This window comes from Lepeophtheirus salmonis, chromosome 12, assembly GCF_016086655.4.
Source record: "Lepeophtheirus salmonis chromosome 12, UVic_Lsal_1.4, whole genome shotgun sequence".
NCBI lineage: Eukaryota > Metazoa > Arthropoda > Copepoda > Siphonostomatoida > Caligidae > Lepeophtheirus > Lepeophtheirus salmonis.
In genome coordinates this window covers 2,878,143-2,895,507 of record NC_052142.2, presented here as the reverse complement: position 1 = coordinate 2,895,507, position 17,365 = coordinate 2,878,143, and the positions used below count along the sequence as shown (strand labels likewise).

The window sequence follows — 17,365 nt, the reverse complement described above, 5'->3', positions numbered from 1 at the left end:
TCGCAAGCATATTGCATGTATACATAAACTTTTATATACTCTTAACAAGTTAAGTATTATGAAAAATGTTGGTTAAGGCGGGTACAACTGCACGCATTTTTTGCGGTTTTCTATCTCCTTTTAGATATTATTATTATTCTTTTTTTATATCTAATAATCTGACAACTTACTTTATCGAAACTGAACATGAGCCTTTCAACTCAACCCAATTTTTTTTCTCCCTTGTATGACTTAATGCCTAACACTCAAGATGTTCGATATAAAAAGGTCCTTAAAAAAAGTAAATAAATGATAATGAAAATCACAAGCTGCTGCAATTTTTTTGACAACTTAGGAATTCGACCCATTATATAAAAAATTCTCAACAAATAGTTCTTAAGAAGATAAATTTTATGAAATGTTCCTACTAAAATTATAGTTACAATATTTACATCAGTAATAAATCTCCATGCTTGATTTCCTTCCATTCCGTGACAACGTACAAGTTTCACAATACCCACTGTACCAGAGGCGTCCAAACAATTATCATCAGACATTATCTGCTGTCTTTTAGTATAAGAAAAAACCTGCAAAGATAGATAAACGTTGATAAATGTAACATAATTTTTTTTTCTTCAAAAATATATTTACTTGATTGCCTCCAAGACCATGGCAATAACCTAAGCCTAATCTTTCTCCACTTTTTCGTCCCATGGTGTCTAAGCAATTGTGAGATCCTTCATTTTTAATCTAAATAGTAATAATTATAACATTAGGGGGGGGGGAAACACATAATATCGTGTGAAGTGAGGAATTATTACCAAATAATGTCATGATAATGTTACCAGTATGGCTGTATAAAATACGCGCAACCTTAACCGTGCGATAGTTTCATAGCTGCAATCTGAAGAGTGTTTTTTTTTAATTCTCCAAGGTGTTATCATCATTATTTAATTCTTAAAGAAAGAACATCGAAATATAGATTAAATCACTAGTTCATGAAAGAAGGAGAGTAACAATGATGACTAATTTGTAGTTATAATGTTAAGTCCTTCTGGGACTCAGAGTAGAAGGAAGGAAATAAACACAAATACCACTCCGTATATAGAGGACACATATGTTGAACATATTGAACTCCGAAGGCGATCTTCAATCCTACAAAGATTCACACTTATAACTCCCCAGCAAAACCTCATTGTTAATCAGTGTCTTTCATGAGTACACGCACATGAAATTATTATAGACTTAGATGTTCTGTCTTCATGATTTGAATAATAATGACAACAGCTTTGGAAAATAAAAATTCCCGTTCAGCTTACCAACTAGAAAAACCAGGAGCATAACTTTTTTGGATACTTTTTATACGCTTCTACAGATAAGGTAGAGTGGCGACCCAGCTATGGCAAAAAATAGTTCAGACACCCTATATAATAATAACACAATTCAACAAAATTTATCTTTTTCATATATCTTTTGAATTGCATAATTGAACCTATAACCTTTAATTAGTCTTTAGAAAAGCATATATGGTTGTCAAGAATTTTTGGAATATGTATACCCTTTTTATAGATTAAGGAAACCTTTTGAGTAAAGAAAAAAATAAACTTCTCTACTATCTATCCTTCCTCTTAATCGTACAAACCCTGAAAATTAAGGGTGCTTAACTAGGTATTTAACAATCAGGATTCCTTATCCTATTCTTTGTAAAGGATACTAACAATAAAAGTAATCCTTAATATATTCATTAAATATACATTAAATCGAGGAAATTTCTAGTATTTCAATGACAATATCTTGCCTTCTAATATTCTATTGAAACATATTATTGAATAATTACTTACTATAGTAAGTAAAGTATAAAAAAATATAATTGGTTACATTACAGTACTTTTTTTTAAATTTCTATGCCATTGGTTGTTTTACAATAAATCAACATATTCAAAACGTACACTTTTATACAAAAAAAAGGTTGGTTGTCACGGATGCTACAAAAATTGGAAAAATGTTCTCATCATATATTTAGAACTGCCTAAAACGCCAACTACACACTTGGGTGCAATTGCTTACACAATATTATTTGTATTATACATTGTTTAATGGAAAAATATGATTCTTAATTTTTACTATCTGTTCTTAGCAGGAATTTGTGTGCTAGGCATTGTATTGATAATAAATTTTCATGTTAGGTGGGTAATCAGTAGTGATGATAAATTATCCATCTATTTTGGGGTTAGATAATATAGAGAGTTTTTATAAAAATTATCGACACAATTTGTTTTATATTACAGTTTTAGATCTATTAAATTGAGATTTGTGCGTAATTATGGCAAAGAATGAAGAACATAATCTCCAATCGATTGGAAAGCCTACTATAAAATTTCATTGCGTTGAAAAACTGTATTTTGGTTCGGTGGACACAGATTATAACTTCATTATTCAAGACCCAATTTTGGTGATACAAAGCAATAGCAATAAGTGCAAAATGAATTATCATTTATTTTAGTAGCAGTTTCTTTATTTTAGAATTCCTTAAACTTTACTCGATCAGTTTAGTCTTATGAAGTTAAGATTTATTCTTGAACAACTGCAGTTCCCATTACTTATTGATTACAGGACTCGTTTCATTTGAAAGTATTCTCACTAACTCGATTGAAAGATTGATATATTTTGTTTTATTATTGACAATATCAAAATCTTTTTTTTAAATTGTAAAATTAAAATTAATTCCGTTTTTTTAGTATGAAACTTGAGCTTGTGCTTCACTAAGGAAGTGTTCATTCTTGGTGGCAGGGAGGTAACTATTGTAAACAGGCTCTTCTCCAGGGTACTCATGCTCACACAAAACTGTGTGAGTCTGTATTTGGCAAACTTCAACTGGAGGCCACTTTCAGATGCCACTTCTTAGTAATAATAGAAATCTTTAACCAAAATGGAGCTCTTTTCACATCTGCATAAGAGAGAGAAGAATCCTCATGAGGAAAGCAGGGGAATTTCCCCTACACACCTACTCCTCTCCACACTTCTGTTTTCTTTGGGATGCCTCTCACCTTGTCATACAGGCGTTTAATGCTGGTATCCTTGCCCTGCAGAGATGAATTCAGTTCGCTAAATACATCTGCTAGGTCGCACAGCATTGTCAGCCAGTAGGTGTCCTGGAATAAGTTTGTCCTTTTTAATGCGCAGAATGAGTCCCCTTCACATAAGGTTTTTCCTTTTTAATATGATCAATGAGTCTCCTCGTGCTCCCTGTCATTGACGCTGCTGCAAAATTAAAAACTATCCTATCCTATTGATCTACCATTCAGAGTTTTGCAGAAAAGTATGTGCTTATAAATGTCATCAGTATTGACGTATCTGACAAAAAGTAACAAGTTGTGCGTTTACACTGACATCTGTAGACTCATCCAGCTGAAGGGAAAAAGAGTTGCTTAGTTTTGCTATAAACTTGATCGATAATATCTGTTCCCATCTTTTTTACTCGGCGACAGTACATTTGACAAAGACACATTTTTAATTTTTCCGCGGTGTTTTTGTCGAGCACTGTCTCAGCGAGCAGAACAGCATCAGAAATTAGCAGGTCTTCACCTACAGTAAACGGTTTCTTCGCTTTAGCAATAAGTAAAGAGATGGGATAAGAGGCAAGAGGCTGATATTTTGTAGGCTTTACCAATTGTGTCTTGATATCATCTTAATTCTGATAGCTTTCTTTAGAAAAACTTTGGTTTTCCTTGAAACATGAGATGGATGGTTTGTCTTCAGATGACACAGGAGATGGGCAGATTAATTGTTCGCCAACTTCTTCCCACAGAAAAAAAACAACACCATGAGAGCACTAAAGCCTGTAAACTTGAATTCCATGAGGATGTATTCTTCTTAATACTGACAAAATTTGTGGGGATTCCATGTTTTTTTTTCTTGGTCACCTGTCCTCTGTGTTCTCATCAGCACCGCTACTGCACTTCGACCAGGACTCAATTATTAGAGTTGTCACGGGAAAGTAATTGACACGTGATACCAGGCTGGGTTAAGCCAGCCTTGTACGAGGTCAGGGAAAGACTCGTTTATTCTTTAACAATGAACCTGAATTGCTCAATGAATAGCAAAGTTACCTTAATTATATTATTCTTGTTAACAAATTTTTGAGAATAACTTGACAATAATTGTTTGGGTTACGAGATTTTCCCACCCATATCTCTATTCCTGTACATCTGTGATTCCCTCTCTCACTCTATACGCCATTCTGGTATCAGAAAAGTTCGCCTAAGGAAAGTTTGCGATAAAATTCGTAAAGGATAAACCTACTCGCCTACCTTAATTTAATGGGAAAAATAATATAACTTATGTAATGACTAATGCGTTGGAACCAGAGAATCAGAGACAAAATAAGTAATATTTATAAATGTAAGGTTAAAGAAAAAATAATATTAGATACACACATTAATGAATTGAGAGCCGGATTCTCATTCTGAACTGAATATATGAAGTTGTATTATTAACATTCTTTAAAAAAAAATCAGTGAAGACTATTACAAATGAAGTTACATATTCAAATGTCATTTTATCATAATATAAAAATACAGTAAAGATTCTATGACTTTCTTTATTAGTAACTTGTTAAGGTTCTCATAATTTTGCTTGAGATTCATTGGAGATATGAATTCCAAGTTCTGGATATATGACTCAGATGATTGAAGTTCCTTGAGTGACTACGTAATGCAGCCTGCTTCCTACTCTTTAAATAAGAAAGAAGATTAATGAAGAAACATCGATCTCATCCCCATTTTAATTGTAGGTTGCTCCAAATGTACTGAGCTCTACAGTTTCCTCGCTTAGATCTCTCATTTCCTCCTGCTCTCCTACGACTCGACCTTTCAGTGACTCATCGAATCCTTTAAGTGATTTGCTTCATCACATCCAATTACATCTTTTCCAGATACATTCTCACTCATAACGAAGAGGAAATCACTGCTCTAGCATAATCTTATGCTATGCTTGATCGTTCATCCATGAGTATTTTCCAATATGAATAATCCATTATGTCGGCTCTCTAATAATATTTATTAATTACGAATTATTAAGTAATTAGCATTTCATCCATTCTAATTGCTGTTTTGTTAGTTTATTTTTCTTTAATCTTCTATTTAATAATTTTACTTATTTTGTCCCCGGTTACACATAAGTCATTACATAACTAAGTGAGATTGTTATTTACATTTAATAAAGTGAGGCGAGTCGTTTGCCCGGCGAGCTTTATCCTATATAAATTTTTCCAGTGGGAGTAATCCCAGGACAAACTTTCCCAATGCAAATTTTTCGTAGTTGAGTTTTTCTAGATCCCACCATCCTCACCCTCTCTTAATAAGAAAAAATATATGCTTAATTTAGCTTGGAACGGGAACCCCCTCCACTAGTAATAAATATAATTTAACTTAACAAAATATTGTATGATTTTCTTTCATACAAGATAACTTCTGATTTTTTTACATACATACTTATATTTTATTGAAATTATCATTATTTCGAGGTTGAATTTTTCATATTTTTAACATGGTAAAACCAAATCTTACAAAAAAATAAAAAAATTGATTCCCATTCATGTCAACCAATTTTAAAAGAAAAATAATTTAATTACTCACAAAAAATTACTTTAAGTAATGTTCATTTAATCATAGTTGGTTCATTTGGTTATAAGGATGCTTCAACAGTTGGCTCCAACCGCTATTAGAATAAACATCATGAATTAATTAAACAAATAAATTAGAAAGAGAAAAAATGTTAAAAGAAGAGAAAAAGTCAATAAATCCAACATTGATTGAGATTCAATGGACATTGCGCATGAACCAATCGTTCATAAATAATGGAGCTCCTATGTATTTGGTTACGCTTAATTGACACTTCTCTATCTTAAGTTGTCTCTTAACCTTAGAATTGGATATCCATACATTTTCCTCATCGGAAAATATCCAGAATTTCTTACCTGTAAAATAGATACTCGTAAAAGAAGACTTGTGCTGTGGCTACCTGCTTAACCTATCACATTGATTCAGATCCGGAATATTCTTAACATCGATTTCCTAAAAATGACAATATCCATTACAAATTGATTCAAGCCTGCCATAGGCAGGATTTATTAAATGTTTCAACCGCTATAATTTTGAGAATAACTGTTTTGAAGATTCGAAGATTTCAGGGAATCATCTGGAATAAATTACATCCTTACTTCGTGATTGAATCAGGATTGCTTGCAATACTTTTTCTCGCGTTTGAGGGTCCTTGGAGTCTCGAATGGCCATCCAACTAGTGTTGATTGTATAAATGGACTCCGATTAGTTATCTTTGGTCAAGCTGATAGGACGCATACTGGATCATCAGCAGATCAAATTTAAGGTAAAGAAAACAACAACTTCCTTGGTTGTTTAATAAAGGACTTGAAACAAGAAGTGAATGAACCAAAAATTGATTATGAAGAATATGATGATGCGTTACTATTAGCACCTGGATTAGCCTTAAATCCTATTTTGGAACAAGAAGTATTAACAGATTCTTCCTTTTCCACCTTGGACTGTGGTATTCAAGGAATTGGTGATTTAACACCATGGATATCAACTTTATCCAGAGGATGGTTGACCAAGTCAAAAAGTTCATTTATTACTAAAACAAAACAATTCGAGGCAATCTTTGATAAATTTATTGAGTCATGAATATCCGTTCTCAAATTGTCAGTTCCAAATTTCCTTCAGGATGTCACAATGAAATATGCTCGACTAAGAAACTTTATTAGAATTAAGGAACTTATTAATAGTCTAAATGTGCAAAAAAACAAAGAAATTGGCGAAAATTAAAGAAATTATCACATTATATAATATAACTTACTATAAATTATATTAAATTTCCTAGAATTGGTTAATAATAAATTTACCATACGTTAAACTTTTTAGACCAGATGATTTTTAATATCTAGTTAATGCCAATTGTAATTATATACATATTTTTTTTGTAAAACCTTCTCGTGACCATTCCGTTGTGTCCCATGACCCCTCCCCCCCTTTGGAACTATTGGCATAATGAACCGGGGTGTATAAAGTATAACCTGGATAGCAGGAGCTACTTTTCATATTTGTCAATCAGAACAAGGATTTTTATTTTTCAGGACTGTTAGTTATTTTATTTAATTATTGAAGACAGAATATTGCTCGAAAGTTATGGTTTTAATTCATGCTGGACTAAAGAGTTGGAGAGTAGAATTAAGGATCGACATCCTTGTAATTCCAACCTTATTTCCTTCCTATATACGGAATGAAATTTGTGTTTATTTCCATCCAGGCAGGACTACTTGCGGCTGATTTAATAAAATGTTGTGCCACTTAAACATCCCCTCACTAACATTCCTCAAATTATAATGATGACCACGTTGAAGTTTTGAGACAAAAAACTGCAATACCTTCAGATACGAGTCCCATAACATACGAGCTGCACGAAAGTGGCGATGGAACGTTTGTAAGACATTTTAAGTTTTTTTTGTTTTTTTTTAAATCTCTTATGGGATCAGTTGTTTTAACTTAAACAGTTCATTGAGGGAACAAATTAAACTTGTATGTGAGGATACTACTGTTATTATTTTATCTCTACGTATAACTTTTTATTCCATCAGTTTAATATTATTTATTCGGTTGGGATTGTCGATGAAACTATGCAATTGCTGTATATTAAATCTAAAACTTAAGAACAATCCTTATATTACAGCTTAAAAAGATGAAATAACGACCAAAAAAAAAAAGAAGTTCAATTTTGTTGGATTTATTTTTTTACTTGTAATTATCTTATAGAATACTAGCACGAACACGTTATCTTAAAGATAACCAATGAATTTGTTTTTTCAGCTTCTAATCTCAATAAAAATCCGTTGATGGCTGAAGCTGACATAGAAAATCCCAACCATGAAAGATTAGCATATCAAAATAAATAATTATCTCGTAAAAACAGATCGATTCTCAAAAATTCGCCCTATTGTCGAACACTTTAAAAAAAATTGCGTAAAACGTATCCCAACAAAAATTTGTCACATGATGAATCCATGGTTCAATATTTTGGCCAACATGGATGCAAGCAGGCTATACGACATAAGCCAATCCGATTCGGATTTAAAATTTGGTGTCTAAATTCTGATTTCGGATATTGTGTTAACTTCGAACCTTACCAGGGTAAATCTAGTTTTGAAAATCAAAATTTAGTAATATGTTATAGAAAAAGCGCTTCATTTGTTCTACACCTCCTGAATGGACTTAGTATTGATAAAAAAAATTGCCACATCACATCATGTTTGAGAATCTGTTCAATACTTTACCCCTACTTGATAAACTACAAAAGCGAGGATATAATGGGACAGGCACCATGAGAGTCAATCGTTTGTGTAAAAACTTTCCATTACAAAAAAAAAAAGTTATTAAAATGGAGAGGATCTATGGAAATGGTTACATCATGCTCTAGGAACAACGAAATCAATATGACGCAGTGGCAAGATAACTCTGTCGTCACCATTGCATTGATAATCTATGGAATGGAGACCGATAAAAAAAAGTAAGTAGATGGATATATTTTTCATTTTAGTGCAAAAGTTAGTGAGTATGCAAGACGAAAATTTAACGTCATTGAACATGGAGATGCTACTCTTTGCTCTGTGTGATGATCAAGAGCATAACTAACAAACGTGAAGACAGGATTGCACTGCTGCCTTTTATCAAAACAAGATAATAAAATTATGAGAAAAATATTCTAACAAGTTGTAGAAGCAAGAACACCTGATGGTTCTGAGCCAGTTGCATAATTGCTTGATAGATAATCGGCAAAAAAATAATGTACAATTAAGAGCTTTGGAACAGCAAATTGGATACGCATAAACCCTTGTGATAGTGTGAAAAAGTTATTTCTGTTATTTGATCCAGAAAAACCAAAGTCAAGATAGCAGATGCCTTGTTCCACGAAATTACCACTTATGGTCTTGAATTTTATGCTAAGAATGATTACCCTGAATCAATATTCCGGATAAGATAAAAAAGTAGAGATCTGAGAAGAAATTGGTTCCATGATATTAATTAAGCATTGAAATACATATCTATTTTGATTAATTCTTAGGAAGTTGTCCAAAGCTTTAGGTGCATTTATAGAGTATTTTCATAATTTTAACTAAGTGAAATTTCATTTTATTAAAATGTAGATAAATGAGTGATATTTGGACGCTTTTATACTTATACATCGCTTTCGTAGTGGTGTTCCCAAATGTACAGGTTATATTTTGGTTGAAGTCCATTTATATATAGTAGTGATTGGATTAATAAAAATATATGTAAGGTTGCGTGAATTTTTTACGAAATAACATATCTCTTAGTCGATTATTTGACAAATTATAATAAGTAATTAATATTTTAGAGGCAGAAATATAACAGCAATTTAAGTATGTTTCATATCCTATGTATTTTATTGATTAGATGTAACACATCTATTCGACTTAATTATAATTAATTTCGGAACTTTTGACAAAAAAAAAAAAATTCTTATTAATTTAATATTCCATAAGATAATCAAAAGTTAAATTGAAAAAAAAGAAGTAGATAGGCAAAAACTAACTTATTTCTCCCACCCTACTAATTTGTTCAAAAAATAATGTTAAGTATCCCGATGAATTTAAAAGAACTCAGAGCACTCAACCTTGAAATATTGAAAATAAGATCTAAAACTTAGGTTAAGGTTAATTTTTTTTTTTTATAACAAAAATTAAAAAAACTATATAAATAAGCTATATTTAGCTGTTTTTATAGGTTTCCAATTATTGCCAACACTTGTCATGCATGAAATATCACATATCAAGGATTCATCCCAAGATTAATTACTTCATATTGAACACCTCAAAACTGAGTTAGCAATCAGAAATGTCATTTTTGGTTGACACAACTAGAAATAATACAACATATCAACTTTGTTTTGTCCTACTCATTTGTCATAGAATGACACAAATACCCTTTTCCATTATGTTTGAAATTCTGATCTATTAGATATTGATAAGAATAGTTTCGTCTATTTTCACCAAAAAAAATCCCTAATTTTAGAAGAAGATAAAATTCAATAATTACCGAATAACGGAAACATGAATACTATACTATTGCCATAACCCCAGTTCTGTTTTAAGGTTATAAGAGTGACTATAGATTACTCATAACTAATAGTACAAATAAATACTACTACTGAAAAAATAAAAGGATACTCAGACCCTAAATAATATTATGATAGTAAATTTACACATATATTACCTCACCCAGATAATAATAATCTAAGGGCATTTGAGATTCTGGATATATAGTCTCTAGATACCAACGAAAACTTCTACAATGAAGATTACTTCTTAAGCTTAGGCGTTCTGAAATATCACCTGCGTCAACATTTCTTGCACCTTAAATACAATAATTAATAATGTCATATTAATTAATATTTTTGTAAAAGTGTCAATACCTGGATTCATTGAGTAATAAAAATCACGCCATTCATCCATCCAAACATCAGCCACACGTGCAGCATTTTTGTTAACTATTTTAGCAACACCACCTGGAAAAGTATACGGACTCTTGTCCCGAAAAACATGCCCAACGTGTGAACAAGGTGTAATTAATAAAATACCACCACATTGCCAAACCTGATTAGGATCAAATTTAATGCTTAATTAAATAATAAAGAAACTAGTTACTCTAAACGACATTTCAAGATTTTCACCGCCCCATATATCCATTCCTTCATCATAAGTTCCAATTTCGTAAAAATAGTCTTTATCAATAGAAAAGAGCCCACCCGCCATAGCTGGAGTTTGAACTGGAAGAGAACGGTCCCCCCCACGTCGATTCATTTCTCGTTGAGGAACACGATACCTTACACAAAATTAGCATTGAAATCAAATTGCTGTGCTTTTTCTTTAACCTCACCATCTAAAATTTAATTTCCAATTAAATCCACCCCAAGTCATATCTGAAGCAGTAATATACTCAAAAGTATCATCAGATATTACATCAATTATAGGACAAACAACAGCTTTTCTATTATTAGCGATTTCTGACAGCATAGGTTCTAACCATCCCTCAGTACATTCACAATGTGCATCTAAAAATGTTATGACAGAACCTCTTGCATGTTTGGCTCCCAAAAGTCGAGCTCTGATTAATCCAGATCGCTTTCCTGTTCGGTATAAATGAATTAATACACCAAGACTCGAGATGTAATTTTCAAGTTTATCTTTCAGGTGATTGTGCTCGGAAGCATCATCGACAAGTATGATTTCCTCAAGTAATTCATGTGGAGAACGGTTGATAATTGAATATATTGTGCGAAGAAGAGTTGACCAGGCTTCATTATGAAATACTATCACAACACTTGTCGAAGGAAGGAGTGCTGGATAAACTTTACCACGACAACTAAGAGAGAAAATTGTAATAAAAAATGTAAACATGAATCATTCTAAATACTAATATTCTAGCACGATTTACAGTGAAGAAAATATTCGTTGTTGAGACATTACAATACATTACTATGTAGTAGTGACGTGTTCGCGTCCCAGTAAAATTTAATCAGTAATTGAATTAAATATTTCACATTTTTCGCCCCCCCACCAAAAAAAAAACGATAAATCCATAGTTTTTCTCGTAACTCACGGAAAAACTTATTAAAATCTTACAAGTCAAAATAATCGTATAATTTTTTTAAATACATAGAGAAATATTTAAGTAATAGTTACTGAACCATCTTGTTACCGGCGATTTACTAGTGCATCAGGTATTTTATTATGAATCTGAAGATATAATTTTTCTTATCTAAGTGATCCATGTTTTTATGCCATGATTATGGGATTTCCGATTTTATTTGTCTATAACTCGCATCAAATGTACATAGACCATAGACAACACAATATTTTGTCAATTATTTAGAATGAATCGAAAACTAAATTGTTGCTTGATTTCTATTTCTTTTGTTCCCTTATTGAAAATATCTATTAAGTGTTGATAATCTTCAATTTTCCATAAATTACTTATTTTTTAGATATCTTATAAAAAATTTGAATAAAAATGATAAACTTGAATCAATTTACTAAGGTGATAGTGAGGTCGATAGCAGCTCAGTTAGTGTTGTGACATTCCTTATTTATTCGGTACAGTTCAATCCAGTCTTCGGACTGTCAGTAATATAAATGTTTGAACGATGGAGAAATCAAATAGCATCAAGGACATAACTTTCAGAGTTTTTAGGACTGAGACTGAACTTCAAAGGAATGCAGTTATCAGTCACAAATAAAGACGAACACAACAGTACTCTTGGATATAGAAACTTAAGATGACAAATATTTATAAGTTTTACATACAATGAATTAAAAATATCTCCTGAATATATGGTGATCTATATTTATACACCTAAGTATGTATGAATGTATTTAAAAAAAAAAAAGAGTCATAAAATGCATTGTATATAGTGCTCCCTCATGTATATCATATAACAATATAGTATAAAGACAAAAACGAGTATAATATACAAGGAGAACTGTATTAAACGATGTGAAATATAACATGCGTTCAGTTCAACTTATATTAAAAATTAAAAAAAGGAAAGTACTTCATCTAAAATTTAAAAGAATGAATGCGACTTTCGATGAGGTTTAGCAACGAGCTAAAGTACTCTCTGGCTCATCAAATATACTTTTTTCTCAACCTGTTAATCCTTTCTATTCTTGAGAAGAGAACGTCTAAGTATTGAGTGAGTAGGTAAACATTAAGTGTACTCATGAAAAACGGAGAGTAAAACCAGTTATATTCTATATTATTCAAGCATATTTTGTATGTTCGTCCATGCCTAATAACTCCGGGCAATGCCGAGTACTACCACTATTATTTAAATAAATTTAAAAAATTAGAAATGTACAATTAAGTGGTGGAAATAATCTTAACGACACTCCAAATGTGATTATAATTCCGTACAAACTGCACCCATTAATCTATACGTTAATATACGATGTATAAATTAATTAACTATTATGGATATTTGGTTTTAAGCAATTTTGGCCGATTAATACTTTTTTATGTAGTAATGTTTTTAAAAGGTGGTATAAATAAAAAAAGATAAGTGAATAATTTTTTTATGTACCAAACTCCAAAAATTCAACTATTACATTTAATCTTTTTGTATTGTAATACTTCTTTAGATCTCTTTAGCATTGATTCAATTAAATTATTCAGGAAGCCAAGGAAATTTCATTCTAATATTGGTAACTGCTTTCCTTAAGATTTAATTGCCTTTGGTTGCTATAAACTTTTTTCTTAACAAAATTATCTACAGATTTTCCATTGGGTTAAAGTCTGAAACTTGGCAAGGCCAACTCAATATATTTTTGTTTTGTTGTTGCAACTCCTCTTTTTTTCTTTTAAAGTAGGAATGCTCCGCTGAAAGAAATAATTATTTGTATAGACCATCCAAAAATTGAAAAGCTGTCGGGATAATCTAAATTGAACATATTTTTACCCCCTCCCCTCCCAAAAAAAAAATTACAACATATTCCCATTTCTTATGAGTCCATCTGACATTATTCCTTACCCACTCGAATTTCATTATCTTAAGAATAGAATGAAGCCTTTATTTATCGTTATTGGAAATTTAAAAAAATCATCCTGAATTTCTGAAACATTTAATTAAGTCGATGAAGAGGTGTACGTTATTATCATAAGGGAGTAAATGCATTTTATATTAAAACAAGTTAATATTATACTATATTTTCTAAGGTAAAATAAAATTTTAAAATATTTTGATGTGTACTGGTTACAAGGGTTTGTACTTAAAAAGATTTGCATTGACATTGATTTAGGAGGTAACAAGTAGTAATTGAAATTTAATTAACGAATTTAGGTGGTTTATAAAAATTTGTCGAAGATAAAATACTATGTAGTTGTCATACTAGATTCGGTCATTCAAAAATTTATGGATTTGGTTTCAATCAATTCTGTTTATTAGGTTCAATTAGGTTTTATTTTTTTTCATTAAACAGCAGTAAAGGGTGTTTGATTTTTGTTATAGGCAACCCTGTATTAAGCACTTAGTTAAGGGAAAAACTAGCCGCTTGGTGCAGTTGGCTTTTTGAATCAAGTTTCCTTTTAGTAACAATTGAAAAATTAATATGATGCTTAAAACAGGTGGTTGATAGACCAGGTTTGACTGTATATAATAGTTTTTGAGAACTTCTAATCACAAAATTTAACTTGGGTATTACATTAAGAGAACCGTTGAGACACATCACTGCTAAATAATGGCTGATTATTATATTAAGAGAGAATTAAAAAACACCAATGATTTAAAAAATGGTCATTTAAAATATACTTCAGAAAATAATTGAAATGCAATAATAAAACCTTACTTATATAACTAAGAAATAGATTCTTAGATAAAAACTACATACAAAAATAAAAATTATAGCAAAAAAGTTGAAAGAATTAGACCTGAAATTGCCAGGAATAAGTTTCAAACCAAATTGAGCTTGTAAATTTCAAATTGTAGTCCCACCTTTACATCTGCACTTATTTTATTCCCAAAACTGAATTGCAAAATCTGCATATATAACTAAAATTTAACTCCTAGTCGTTAAGATTTCGACATCTTAGGGATTTGTATAACAGGATTAAATTTGAAATAAGACAATTTGATTTATAATAATAAAAATGTGAGGTAATTCCAAAACCCACTGGTTCAGCTTAAAAGATGAGCGGACATGAGATGGCAAGTGATGCAGTGAGGCGAGCTCTACTGCTCACGCCACCTGAGTTGCTCAACAACCTCGCAAGCTAGAGAAAAAAAAAGCACTCTACCTAGGGAGGCGCACGTCCTGGAGAGAGCGGTTCAAGGGAATGCGATCCGAGGCCAAGAGGTTGAATTGATTGATTTTAAAGAGTTCCTTTTTCTTTGGATCCAGTTCTGGAGCGAGGACAACTCCTTGCCCCATTTCGCCAGGATCCTCTCCACTTGCCACAACTGGAGCACGACTGCTCCAAGAGTGAAGTTGCGACTCCTTGTAAACACCCACTCTCCTTAAGGCTTTGAGGTCGTATCCAGGGGATCCCAGGGATCCATACCAACTCACACACCACACAAGGCAACAAAGAATCCAACAGTACACAACACCTTTAATCCCGGGTTTCTTCCAACGCATACTTGGTGTTCGCATCAACAACCCGCAACACCCACACACTGCCTCACACCAAAGAACACTCTTTTAACTAAACATACAAAAAACAACAGTCAACGCTATTGACAATTGTTTAATCAACAATCTTTTTCGACTCAGTATTTTTCATCTACCTCATATATCTTCATATTCCTCGTAAAATCACAATCACATACATAGAGTAAAAAAAGAGGAAAGAGGCAAAAGGAAAAAAGGAAACAGAAAGTGAAAGGACATTGTCTATTAATATCTGGAGTAGAACAAGCAACAGTCGCTCAATCTCGTGTAGGACCAACTCTACTTTTTTTTTTTGCTTAAAAAATCAAAAAGCAAAACCTAATAGAGTTTGTACCATGGACACTAATATGAGACTGTCCGTTCCAAGGACGCATGCGCAGGGAGGGGCGCATTTGTACATAAAATGCTGGTGGTGTACTCAACAAAAATAAATATAATTATTAACACATTTATCATGTTAGAGTTCCATGAACTATTTATGCATATACTTATGTAGATAATAGGAGAGTTAAATATGTTTTGCGGCTTTGGTGATACAGATACAAGAGTATTTGATTATGTCCATCAGGATTAGGAGGACTTTTAAATGTATCCGAAGGCTATACTTTAACTATTAATCTATATAGTATATCAAAATTTAGCATAAAATATATCTAGAAAAGAGAACCACGTTAAATTCATGCTTCTATAATTACGGTAGTATTTGGATAATTTTCTTGAAATTGCTGTGGTATATAGCCCGAATTTTATCTGCAGGCAGTCAAAAAATCTATTTTTTCCCGATTAAAAAAAACTACTAAATTATTAAAATTGTTATGCTATGAATGTTAAACATAGTTTCCAGGAATGTAAACGACATGTTATGCTTAAGTTTAACAATGAAGAGAAGGAAACGATCGACTAATGGCGAGCCTTGCATTTTTTTTGAATTTTAGCTTAAATTGAAACAGTAAAAAATCGAAAACCACTTTTCTACACCACAACATGCTTTAAAGTTTTCGTTTGTTACTAAATTTTTTACTGAGAAACGATTTTTAAATTCTTTTTCTGTTTAAATATCCATGGAAGTTCCCATATTTTTGTAGTAAACATTGGAAATAGTGGTTGCCATTTCGGAAATACAGGGCACAATAAATTTTTACAATCAAAGAGCGAGAAAAATATGGGTAAATAACAAATATATGAAATTTGCTATCGGTTTGCGTGGTTCTTGAGGATCTCCGAAATGGTAAAAATACACATTGAGACACAAAATTACTACATCTAAAATATCAAATATAGCAGTGATAAATACTAGATTTGTTACTTGTCAAATATACGTAATATTAGTACTAACTAATAAGTAATTGAATATTAATTTCACAACAATCAACAGTTCATAGTATACTGCAATTTATTACCACTAGTGTCATAAACAAACGTACATAGAGAATTCTAAAATTGTCTAAAGTTTATATTTTTGTCTGTCAAATAATTTAAAACTCAAATGAATAAAGTAATATTCTTGGCTTATTTACAGAACAAATTAAAATGAACGTCTATATTCGCTCGGAGACGAAAAAGAATAGTTTAGATAAGTACCCAGCACTTAAAAAATTGAGTCACCCGGTTGGTACTAGTACGGTTGAATTCGATGTAAAAAGCGATCCTTCAAAATTGCCAACTCTTCCTCAACTTCGTGGTCAGATAATCGAAATTTGCCACGACAGAGCGAGAAAAGAATGCTTAAATTACTTTCGTTTTTACCATGCAACTAAGATATTGGTAAAAAATTCAAAATTTGTGTTTTACTTGGAAATTCATTTTTTTATAATTAAATATAGCACTTTGAGGACGTATATAGGCGTTTGAGCAAAGAATTAACGCAATTAGAAGCTTTTTTCAAGAAATTAGCCGGGATAAGAGAATATAGGGAATATTTATTGAATCAACTTAAAGTGGACCGTAAAATAAACGGATCCATGTACGCCAAGGTTCTAAAAGTTAAAAAATAAATAAAGACAATGTTCTCACTTTTTCTATAAATACAGGATTTTCAAAACCAAGCTTATCTGATCCGGAAGACATTGTCGTTCTCATTTTGACACAAACAAAACCAAAACAAACGAAACAGCAGACTTATGACCAGAGATG

The 17,365-nt window shown here is 31.6% G+C and overlaps 1 protein-coding gene across 8 annotated transcripts in view; it reads right to left on the bottom strand.

Annotated features, from left to right (window-relative positions):
- The window catches only part of Pgant5 (polypeptide N-acetylgalactosaminyltransferase 5), a 29,166-nt gene extending 11,833 nt beyond the window's left edge, over positions 1-17,333 (bottom strand). For 2 of the 8 annotated variants that reach the window (XR_011782327.1, XM_040721952.2), the window contains exons 1-8: positions 15,349-15,582; positions 14,859-15,294; positions 10,947-11,432; positions 10,715-10,892; positions 10,483-10,663; positions 10,284-10,423; positions 631-729; positions 432-566 (exon numbers count right to left, since the gene is read on the bottom strand). Coding sequence is in view for 4 of the 8 variants with exons in the window: in XM_040721952.2 (XP_040577886.1) it covers positions 432-566; positions 631-729; positions 10,284-10,423; positions 10,483-10,663; positions 10,715-10,892; positions 10,947-11,432; positions 14,859-15,214 (1,575 nt within the window). In the remaining 4 variants the exon portion in view is untranslated. Of the gene's footprint in view, positions 1-170; positions 271-431; positions 567-630; positions 730-10,283; positions 10,424-10,482; positions 10,664-10,714; positions 10,893-10,946; positions 11,433-14,858; positions 15,295-15,348; positions 16,986-17,245 lie in introns of those variants that run through there. The other 6 variants (XR_011782325.1, XR_011782326.1, XM_071891862.1 and 3 more) reach the window with 6 other exon arrangements.
- Between the last annotated feature and the right edge of the window lie 32 nt (positions 17,334-17,365).